General features: G+C 47.3%; 1 protein-coding gene across 2 annotated transcripts in view; it reads right to left on the minus strand.

Annotated features, from left to right (window-relative positions):
* PHF11 (PHD finger protein 11) overlaps nucleotides 1–8,559 on the minus strand; it is a 32,732-nt gene extending 24,173 nt beyond the window's left edge. Inside the window, exons 1-4 of one of the 2 annotated variants that reach the window (XM_065859917.2) lie at nucleotides 8,388–8,559; nucleotides 5,630–5,773; nucleotides 4,878–4,996; nucleotides 3,848–3,983 (exon numbers count right to left, since the gene is read on the minus strand). In XM_065859917.2, the coding sequence (XP_065715989.1) occupies nucleotides 3,848–3,955 (108 nt within the window). In that variant the 5' untranslated portion in view covers nucleotides 3,956–3,983; nucleotides 4,878–4,996; nucleotides 5,630–5,773; nucleotides 8,388–8,559. The remainder of the gene's footprint in view (nucleotides 1–3,847; nucleotides 3,984–4,877; nucleotides 4,997–5,629; nucleotides 5,774–8,387) is intronic. The other variant, XM_065859938.2, reaches the window with a different exon arrangement.
* Between the last annotated feature and the right edge of the window lie 3,141 nt (nucleotides 8,560–11,700).

Genomic DNA, 11,700 nt, shown 5'->3' on the forward strand with positions numbered 1-11,700 from the left:
TAAAAGTTTCAAAACTTCAACAACCTGTGAACGCTGATCCGGTCCTGTTGAGCCTGCCTTATAAACCCTCTCCTATTAAAGAAGCACCTAAGCTAACTCAGGACTCAGACACACAAGGAGTCTGGTTCACTGATGCATCAGCCCATCGGGTAGGGACAAACTGGCAGTACAAGGCAGCAGCATTGGAGATTGCTACTGGAAAAAGAATAACAGAGGAGGGGGAAGGTAGTGCTCAAGTAGAACTGCGTGCTCTTTTATTAGCAGCAGAAGGAGGAGCCTCCATGATTTACACTGATTCCTATGCAACCTATAAGGGTGCCACTGAATGGATATGCCAATGGGAATCTAACCAATGGGAAGTAAATCGCACCAAAGTGTGGAGAGCTGAAGATTGGCAAAGACTATTAGAAATTGGCAGGTCACGACCTTTGAGTGTGGGTTGGGTAAAAGGACATGCAAAGGATGGAACCCTCGCTGCCAAATGGAATCAACAAGCTGACTTTCTAGCCCAGATCAGGCTGGCTGAAAGCATACCAGAGGAGTGGGCACGGTTAGCTGAATGGTTACACCTTAAGCGAGGCCATTCTGGAAAAGCAGATCTTTATTACGAATGCCGATCCCGGGGTTGGCCAGTGTCCATGGGAATATGTGAAGCAATTCTCACAGCCTGTCCACAATGTCGGATCAGACTTAAAGCTGATCACCCAAATCAGGCCCCGGCCCTACATATCAGGCAGGACAAGACTCTCTGGAGCACGTGGCAAATTGACTATGTCGGGCCACTGAGACCCTCTAATGGAAAGAAATACATCCTGGTGGGGGTAGAGGTAGTATCAGGATTATCAATGGCCACTGCTGTCAACACGGCCACTGGAGATCAAACCGTGCAAGCGCTGTGTGGGTGGTTTGGTATCCTACCCACTCCTGAGAATATCCAGAGTGATAATGGCACACACTTTTCAGCTGCCGTGGTTCAAGACTGGGCTAAGGGAGAAGGTATTAAGTGGGTGTTTCATACACCATACTATCCCCAAGCCAATGGGATCGTGGAACGAACCAATGGTTTGATTAAGAAGTATGCAGATGTATCACGACACAACTGGGACAAGCGATTAGCACAAGCTGTCTTCCTTGTCAATAACCGCTGGGGAAGCTATGGGAGCCCCAAAATCAGGGCGTTCTGTCCTGAAAAGCCATTGACAGACAGCAACTTGACAACCAACACAGAGGAAGAGCATTCCTCAAAAATACAAGTGGGCCAGCTTGTCATGGTGAAATTACCGTCTATTGGTATTGTACCCATGACTCTAGCAAAACCCAGAGGGTTATATGCCTGGGAAGCCCTTGATGAGAATGGGAAAACCCACCGTATTAGTGCTCGGTGGATAGTTCCAGACTACTAACCCTGAAAGCCCGGTTCCTCCTCGAGGACCGAGGTCTGTTCTTGTGTTTTCTTGCAGGGCAAAGGACAATGACGGGGTGGAAGAGGATCCAGATGCCTTGGAAACGAAACGACACCAGCAATGACGGGGTGGAAAGGGATCCAGCTATCACCAGCAAGAGATGGAAGAGAATCCAGATGCAAGCCATTCAGAAGGAAGGCAGTCACAGGAATGGAAACACTAACGAACTGTGACTGATGTTTGGGACTCAATAATTACCTTGGGCAATTGTTGATTGTTCTAATTATTTCAATTCTATTGTTGATTGTTATTAATAACTGCGTTGCAGGGGTAAGTCAACCCATGAGATACGGTGATCCACAGTGGACATTAAGGCTCACCGGCAGAAGTGTCCCCTTTTTACTTTGGAGGCAAGAGGTGACTGCACCACCACTCCAAAGTATCAGACCATGACTGTAGTCACGGGGTGGATTGTGGCAGAATGCAAACCCCCCTCTCTCCCCCCACCTCCTTCAATATGGAGGGAGTAGGCACATCTCCCTGTCTCTGCTACTTGAGGCTGACGGCTTCTTTTGTTTGGCCCAGAGCACCCTGGCTAGGGCCATTAGGAGAAGGGAGTGCCGAGGCGCCAGTGAGCCGCTGGGCGCCTGTGACCAGTGTGGGGGGTGTTTGGAGGCTTCAGGGGCGCCCCACACACGGTGTGGGGGTGCAGAGAAGCTTCTAGAATGCCTACAGTCAGGTCTGATCAGCCAATAAAAACGGGACTCTCGTCGAGACTGAGCCAGTTGTTGCCGGTCTCTCGGAGCTACGAGCAAGATTCTGCTGCTGAGACCCCGCCTCCCCGGGATGGAGACCCCGCTTGCCTTGCCGCCACGTGCGTAAGTAAAACACTCGCACAATTGCGAGTGTATTATAAATTTACACTCGCGGAATCGCGAGTGTACGCTTTACCTTTATCTCTCTAAGAATAATCCAGAAACCGGATTCAGGCGAGTGTGTACTCCTCTGGGACTCGAGGGTGGTTCCAGCATAGTTTTGGGTGAAGCCACGTGTATGTACTCTGTGGACCGCCTGTTGTACTAGTTGTTACCCCTTAATAATTTTCCTCAACTGATACCCGAACCTATATTTAAGTCACTTTTGGAGTGTTAAAACCCTGTTTCTCACTGGTTTAATAAAAGTTGTTTTGGACCCTGTTGTCCCTTAAATCAGCCTCGGGGTGCCTCCGTGACACAGCTGGATGCACCATCTCTCTGTAATAAAATTTCCATGCAGTCCAATGCTGCCAAGAGCTGACCACATGAGAAACACAGAAGCACTGTATGAAGCCAGGGAGAAACCCAGAGAAGATGCACACATGCACATTTGGGCCACTGTCATACCCACAAAAGCACTCAGCCATGACAATAAGTGAGGAAGGGGAAGATATTTGCAACTTTTTTTTTCTAATCATTACATAGAGCTAATTCCAAACAAGAGTGAGCTACCCTTCCGTTAACTGGCAGGCACAGTCTGTCTGCTCAGAAGGGGATGGTTAACTATGAAAAAGCCAAATAGCACAGAGAAGTCCAAGGCAGAGAAATTAGTGAAGTTATTGCATAAAAAAAAAAAAAGACAGAGAAAACGTTTCAACTTCAAAGCAACACTATAGCCCTAACAAAACCTGTTTCAAACACAACATCCAAGTAACTCTGTAAAAGAGGTATCAGATGTTTCTGCAACATTCTACAAAAAATAATAATTAAAAAATATCAGAAAAATAAAGATGTAAACATAAAACCTGCAAGAGTATGGCTGCTGGAACAGTGAAAGCCAGAAAGCTGTTCCAGTAGCAGACTCATCTGCTGCACTAAGCAACCCTCACTGAAGGGATAATATGGCACCTGTAATTGATTCTGCAAACCAAGAACCAGCTCCACTAAGATCCCAGAATAAAGGAGAGGCATTTTGACAGCAAGAAGAGTAAACCCATTCTAGGATCACAGCATACTTACAGCTTTTTCAGATATTTTTATATAATCAACTTCTGATTTTTTTTCCCTTATTTTATATAAGGCACAGATCGGGAAGTTTCTTACCTTGATATATCAAGTGATGTGAATATTTTCCTGCAAAGGTTCAGTACACAACTTTCTGTGGTCCGAGACGCCTGATCCAATTTAGTCTCTCAAGAAGAACTATTCCTACTGCTAAACTGTAGGTGTGTCCAGAACCACTGATCAGGAACAGATGTGCATGAAAACACCACAAATCAACACCTCCAGTTCTGGCTGAGTCCTGTTGCTTTTGATAGCTTTTCAATTTAATATAATTTGCTGGTTTGTGTAACCAACCTTTTAATTCAGACATCATTGCAGTGTCAAAAATAGACAAGCAGTGGAAACTTCCCCTTTAGCCCTTCTTTGCCATTCCACTTTGGTACTAACCAACTAAAATCCACTTACCAGACAATCCTGATGAGCTGCAACATTTCGCTCTTTGGCAATATACATTACAGAACCAGCCTCCCCTTCCGAACAAAATGCACACGTTCTTCTTACCATCTTCGCCATTATCCAGAAAACACCTGGAGCAGGAAAACTGGGAAAAAACAGAAAGCAATTGATGCAACTAGCATACACCAAGCATGACGAACCAAGGAAAGCAGAGCTTGCTAGCTCTTGCCCTCTAACTACTCCATCCCTACATTCCCTGAACCTTGGTGCTGTGTTCCTCCAGCAACAACTACGAGTAGAAAAGGCAAAGCCCAGTCTTGGGACAGCAGTGGGATGGAAACCAGCTGCCAAGAGCTCCAGCAGTTAAGAGCAGGAGGAAAACTGGTTTATTTCCTCTTGAAAAGTCACTAACAAGTCATGTGAGGTGACACAAGAGTTTTCAAGCTTGGCTGGCAATATCTGCTCCAACAACAGCCCCAAGAACAGGCCAGCACATCATGCCCTAGATGTGAAACCTGTTTTATTTGCAGAAGATCAGTTATCCACAGCAGTGCTTTCCTTAAGCTAGTTTTGCCCCATGTGAGTCTGCAAGTCAACCAAGGAGAGAAAAATTGCTGTCCTTAAACTTCTCCAGTACCTTCCAGGAGTTCAAAGAAAACAAGGAAGAAACATTAATTCCTTACTGTGACAAGGATGTAACAAAGAAGGATGCAGAAGCTTGCAAATAAAATGCAGCAGAAGAGTCAGAAATGAGAGATCTGACCATTCTCTCTCCATGAGGTAGAACGCTAACATGAGTGACAGAATTTTCTCTGTACCCTGGGATTTGCCCCATGGACATCTGTTCTCTTTTTATCGACATATCCACTCAAGTCTTAATTGTTCTTTATACAGCCTCTCTTTTCCCCAGCAGCTGCAAAATTTTAAGGCCAGCTACTTATTTTACAAAACGGTCTAAATGTTTCTGGATAAGCCTTTACCCACATCCCTCACCAGTAGTTTAGAGCATCATGCCACACATTAGTAGCAAAAGTTTTACTTTGTCTGTGGTTTCTGTGCAAGTCTGCTGCAGAAATCTTCAACAATTTCCCACTCCTACTGGGTGTGATACTCCAAACTGCCTTTTGGTGGAGATGTCACCTCTGACAGCACCAACTCCTGTAAGATAACAGTAAGAAAAGTGTGGTTTTACTTTTAAGAAACAAGAAGATTTGAAGTTAAATTATTCTAGTGAGAGAGAAGCAGTAAGGTTGAAGTACAAAACAGGCAAGAAGACTCACAGCCCAGTAAATCTCACACACTCTTCTGCAGCTTTCAACAGCCAACCTCTGTTTTCACTAGACACAATCTCCTTTCCATAAAACAGATGGGGTAGTCTCAAGTGAGAACACCACTGGAGTATAAGTTTAGTTTGTGGTTTTTAGTTGGTTTTGTGTTGATTCACCCGTGCCCCACCCCTCTGGTTCTGCCACTGAGAACTGACTTAATCACAGGCAAGTCACTTCAGCTCCACACAAATCTAGTTTTTTTTTTTCCCCATCCTTATATCTCTTGTAAGCAAGAGATAGGTGGGGTAGGGATTGATTTCCAGTATCTATCTATACAGTGACCATCACATGAGTCTCAGAACTTAAGCATTAAATAAATATGATAGAAACAAACAGCAATATATATAAATAAAAATATTCGAATTAGAATAGAAAACAAAGACAAAAAGAAATTAAGAAGCAGAGCAAGCTAGAGTTTAAATGGTTTAGAACTCAGGAAAAGTTCTCTACAGCAAGCTAATACCTGGAGTGGATGGAGGTACATAGGCCCTGCTCAGGCCCAGTCAGAGGATCCAGCTCCAGGGACTCTGGGAATTTTGTGAGGAAGAGGCTAAAGGTGGAGTCTACAGTCCCTGGTGTTCTTACAGGCTCAGGAGAAATCCTGGTGCTGCAGGAGAACAGAAGACACTCAGTCAAGATCAGTCCTGGGGTTACTCCAGCCCCTTGGCAGGACTCCTGAAGCAGTGAGAGGGCAGCTCTTGGCCATTCCTCACGGTCACAGCAGCCAGTCTGCCCCCACTGCCACCTTCAGCTCAGTGTCCTGTCCCCAGGGGAGCATTCCTATGGCCCTGTGCTCTTCTCTAGCTTTCTGCTACAGACTGCTGTCGGGGGGAGGACACTGAGCCAAATGGTGCAACGGATTGGGCTGGCTGCTCTCCAGCAAGAAGGAAGAGGTGCTAAGGGCACAGTTCCAGATCCACAGTTTAATCACTTTTCACCTAAACAACCCCTTGCTTTCACAGGTCTAAAGGCTGCTGCTCATGGGTTCCAGTGACACCCCAGGACCTGCCTGAAGAGGCAAAAAGTTGCTGTTCCTTACTCAGCTCCCCCAGTAACACCCATGACAGCACAGATCTATTATTCTTTCTGCCATTGTCTCTTCTTCAAGTCGAAGAATCTGAAACTATTTAGTTGTCCCTTGTACAGAAGCTGCTCCGTATCTTTGATCAACCCTGTCACTTCTCAATCTCGTCTCTGGTCCTGCCATGTTCCAAGAGGAGCAAACAACCTTCAGAAGGGTGGTCTACCATTTACAATACAAAGTCACAATGGCATTCTGTATTTTTCTTTTTCTTAAATATTTCAGTCACATTTTGGACTGCTTCTGAGCACAGGCCTGACACTTTCACAGAACTCTGCATTATAGTCCCCCAGATCTCTTTCCTAAGTGGTGTCAGTAAAGAGCACATCAGCATTACGATTGTTGCTCTGACATGCATAATCTTCCACTTATTTTAGATTTTCACCTGCTATTTTATAGCCAAATCATTCAGAGTCACAAAGTCCTTCTGCAGTTCCTCACTACCAGCTTTCACTGCCACAGAAACAGGCTTTGGGAACCTAAAGTGACTAATTCATCTCGAAGAAGTAGAACCCCTCTCACTGTCCCCCAGTACTGTCACAGCAAATTAAGCAGCAAAACAGAAGACAGCGGAGAAGTGAGAGGGAAAGAAACAGTCACGTCCCTCCAGCTGCTTCTCCGGTACTTGTGCCATTTCCTACAAGCAGGTTTGTTTGTTTTGTTTTCCCAACAGTGACAAAATGGCAGAAATCGGGAAACGAAACAGAAAGTAAAAAAGGAGAACATTGTTAGCAAGTGCACAGGGACTGCACCACTTCCAGTTACACCTTGCTGAAACATTACTAGTTTGTCTAAGCATTTCCTCTCCTGAATCAACTCTGAAAACATCCTTACATGAAAATACACACATTTTACACAGGAGGCAACTGAGGCACAGAGTATCACTCAGCATATCTGTAGGAGAGTCAGGAGAGAAGTTGCCCAACTTCCAGTGTGCCACCTAAACTCACTGCCTGAGCTTCAGCTCTGCTCTCCTCTTCACCCCAGCATGGTGAAGGAGTTGATTTCCTGAGGCAGGGAGAAGGAAAGAAGGAAATCAAGCACCTATTACCCTACACTCACTGCATCCTTCATTTGCACTTTGTGGGGAAAGACACAGTGTTGGTCATATATTAGCCAAGCATGACCCACACAAACACCCCTCTGTTCTTCACCAAGTCATCAGCAGCATAAACACATTCAGTCTTCACAAAACGTCCAAAACAAAAACAACAGAGAAATCCATCTGTCTTATCACCTTTCACTTGCTACAGAGGAAATATTTTTCAAGATATAAAAAAAAAAAAACAAACATTTTCTTTAGAAAGGTATATGTTATTACATCTGATCCAAGTGATGAGGGTAACTGGAGGGTTCCTCATCAGAGCTAAACTCTCACCTATTTGCAATGGTTGGGGTTGGAAGGGGCCTTTGATGATCATCTAATCCAACCCCCCTGTCATGGGCAGGGGCATCTTTCACTAGAGCAGGTTGCTCAGAGTTCCATCCAGTCTGGCCTTGAACACTCACAGGGATGGGGCATCCACAGCTTATCTGGGCAACCTGTTCCCATATCTCACCACCCTCCTTGTAAAAAATGTCTTCCTTATGCCCAATCTAAACATATCCTCTTTTGGTTTAAAATAATTGCCCTTTGTCCTGTCACTACAGGCCTTGGTAAAAAGTCTCCATCTTTTTTATAATCCCCCTTAAAGTTCTGGAAGGCTGCTAGAAGGTCTCCCCAGAGCCTTCTCTTCTCCAGGCTGTACAAGCCCAACTCTCTCAGCCTGTTTCCACAGCAGAGCTGTTTCAACCCTCTGACCATCCTCATGTCCTTCGTGTCTCAACCGATTTGGGCAGGTGGGTGCTGATGGGGCCTGCTGCAGCGATGCCTTCCCTCATGCCCTGATGCTTTGAGGCCTGACAGGGTGAGCTGTCAACTGGCCGGGCCTGCCATGTGGCCTCCACAACAACGACCACCCCACTGAGGTAAAACCGGTGGTCGCCCCAACAGGCCTGTTCTCCCCCGAGCTCCAGTCGGGCCCGTTCATCGACGCTCCGGGCGCGGGGGGGAGGTGCCAGGCACTGAGGGGGCGCCGAGCAGCGGCTGTCCCCACTTCCACCACCCATCTCCCCCACCCGTTTCCGCAGTGGGACTTACCGCGGGGCGGCGGAAACCATGCACCCCAGTCCTCACACACCGGCCCGCGACACTGGCCACTTCCTCGTCAGCGAACCCTCCCCCCAGTGCCGTAAGGAAGTGGGCGTGTCCAGCCGCGGCACCCAGCATGCTCAGCAGGCGCCCACCGCTGCTCCCTGCACCGTGTGGTGCACCTTCCCGGTGCTGATTGGCTGCGGCTCCGCCGTGAGGGGTAGGGAGGGTGGAGGCGCACCGCCCCTCCGCCGGTCACGTGGTGAGGGAACGGCGCTCGGCCCATCCCCCGCGCCTTCGGTAGCGCCGGATTCCGCGCCAGAGGTTCGATACCCGCGCCCGGCAATTCCGATGGCCGCCCTCAAGTAGCCATTTCCCCATGGAATTCCCTAGGGGTTTCCCTGACTGAGACCACATCTGCAATATTGTGTCCAGTTCTGGGCCCCTCAGTTCACGAAGGACAGGGAACTGCTGGAGAGAGTCCAGCGCAGAGACACAAAGATGATTAAGGGAGTGGAGCATCTCCCTTATGAGGAAAGGCTGAGGGAGCTGGGGCTCTTTAGCTTGGAGGAGACCGAGGAGTGACCTCATTAATGTTTATAAATATGTAAAGGCTGAGTGTCACGAGGATGGAGCCAGGCTCTTCTCAGTGACAACCACTGATAGGACAAGGGGTAACAGGTTCAAACTGGAACACAAGAGGTTCCACTTAAATATAAGAAACTTCTTCTCAGTAAGGGTAACAGACACTGGAAGAGGCTGCCCAGGGGGGTTGTGGAGTCTCCTTCTCTGGAAACATTCAAAACCCGCCCGGACACCTTCCTGTGTAACCTCATCTGGGTGTTCCTGCTCCAGCAGGACATTCTGCAGTTCTGTGATTCTCCAGAGGGAAGAGGACATCCTTCATCCTCCCATCGCCCCCTGTTCATTTTTGCATGTCCCTTAACCAGGACAGACAGGGCTGAGGGATGGCAAGTGAGGGACCTGATGTGATGGGGATGTCATGATCAGTACCCAGTGTGGGGCTGGTAGGGTGACATCTGACCAAGCAGCTGATTCAGGAAATGTGCAGAAAAAGCCAGGCGATGTCCATCCTGCACCCATCAGGCCCTGCATTTGGTCCTGCCTCCATGGCAGAGGAGGAGGTGGCTGCAGTGCACTGGCTTCAAGACCAGCCATGGTGGTGCTCATCCAGCACAAGAAGGACCAGGCTGTTCCAGTGCCACTGGTCCGCGCTTTCCTTGGTCAGGAGGTCAAAGACAGGCTTGTCCTCGGGCAGATGGAGATGTTAGACCTCCTACCATGCCTCTTGCCGTGAGACTTTTTGCTGGTGCTTCCTTGCTTGTAAGCCTGATGGTTTGTACTGACCCTGGTCCCCTTCAGTTGCCCCTGTGAAGAGGTGATGAGCATGCACCAGGTCACCCCAAAGTGTCAGCAATACCGGGAGAAGCTCATTGCTCTGCAGGTCTCAACACAACACACACCATCGGGAGATTTCCTCTTCCTGCTTCACACAGGCGCAAAGTTTCTGCAACTCAAAGCTTAAGGCAAAATCATGGCAGTGAGACCAAGGTTTAGGCCCATGTGAAATTCCTTTATGTTGCATGGGATAATTAAACAAACCCTAGATTTCTACCCCATACGGCTCAGCAGCCACAACACAACATGCATGTCCTGGTCCACCAGGAGGCCACACCAAACACAACATAGAGTTTTTTAAGATCAGTTCCCTTTGCTGGATAGAACAGCTTCAGCTTTTCAGCACTGCTGGCGTTATTCCAGCTGGTTTCCCAAATTCCTTTGTGCTAGCCCAGATGCAGCACTTCAGAGATAAAGTCAGTCTCTCAGTCTGGGCTTGCAATTAGACTGTATCCATCACTCAGATGCTGCTACACAACACCTGAATCTATTATCTAGATGGTACTCAAATGAGTCAACTGGATACAAGCACTCTCACAAGTGCATAAGTCTTAAACTAGGAAAATTTTCCTAACACAAGACTGTTCTTCAACACAGAAAAATGATTCTTTGTGGAGGAAACCCAAGTGCAAATCCCTTGTGATCTCTTCTTCCAAATCCCTGCCCTACAGAGCCACGGAGTTCTGCTGAAATAGGTGGAGCTGGAAATCAGTGCTCAGTAATTCTTTGGGAAAAAAAAATAAAAATAAAAATCAGTGTAATGTGCTCCAGTCCGGTTTCTTTTATACCTATGCCATAGGTGATCTTCAGCTGTCTTTGCATTTGTATGCTTGCCTTGGGCGCTAATAATTATTTCCCTGTAGGTCAAGGAGCCCTTATATGTCCTCACATTGCTGTCCCTCCATTGGGACAGTCCTGCTCACTATGTTGCTCACCATGAGAGAGTGTCAGCAATGTCCACACTCCGTGGCTGGCTGACACCATTTCACAGAAACAAGGTACTGCCCTGAAAAAGCTCAAATTGGTTTCAGAATTCCCCTCTGCTGGTCCTCCCTCAGTGTTGTAAAACCTACGCTGTCCTGCAGGTCAACAGAAACTCTGATTTTGGGGCATCTCCAGAGCTCTGCTTCATGTCTCAATGCAACTAATTTCCATAAGCCATTCTTCTCTCCTGATACCCCCTGACAGGCTGACAAGAAGTCCCAAATGTGTCATTCCAGAGGTGCTTTCCAGTGTTTCACCTGGACCATTTCCACCTCTTCTTCCATCAGTGCTTGTGCTTGGTGCTTTTACATGATAAAAATCACAGGTGACACAAGGGGTTATGTGCAGAAATACACCCTTCTCCTGAGCTGTGTACAGGCAAGCAGAGGAACCGACAGCTGAGCAGAGACCAAGTTCAGATGAGCACTCTCACAATGTCTATTCAACTGGCACAGCCATTATTTGCAGAGGATACTTGCCAGCCACCTTCACCAGAACCCTCTCCAATAAAATTACAAAACCAGGTGTAAAACATACCTTGTAAGGTTAAGTGTGCAAAAGGATAGCTTGTGTTTTCTGATCTGCTATGTCAGATTCACAAGCAGTGAAAGCATCAGACTGAGAAGGGACCAGAGCTGGGTTGCAACCACTGTATCAACTGTGTCCTCATGGAGGACGAGAATGCAGAAGCACCAGCCTGAAGACAGGCCTGATAAACAGAGCAAGGCAAAAAGCCCCATCTCATACCGTAAAATCCATGTTGACAGTAGGCTCTCTGATAGTTGCAGACCACACAAAGCAAGGAAGTGCTCGATCTTTTGAAACTTCAGGTCTGTTTTCTACAGCAAGAAACAGCTTTTCCTCACCAGCCCAGTACCGGAATTCCTACCACTGATCTGGGAAATATAATCAACAGCAG

The sequence above is a fragment of the Patagioenas fasciata genome, chromosome 1 (assembly GCF_037038585.1).
Source record: "Patagioenas fasciata isolate bPatFas1 chromosome 1, bPatFas1.hap1, whole genome shotgun sequence".
Classification (NCBI taxonomy): Eukaryota; Metazoa; Chordata; class Aves; order Columbiformes; family Columbidae; genus Patagioenas; species Patagioenas fasciata.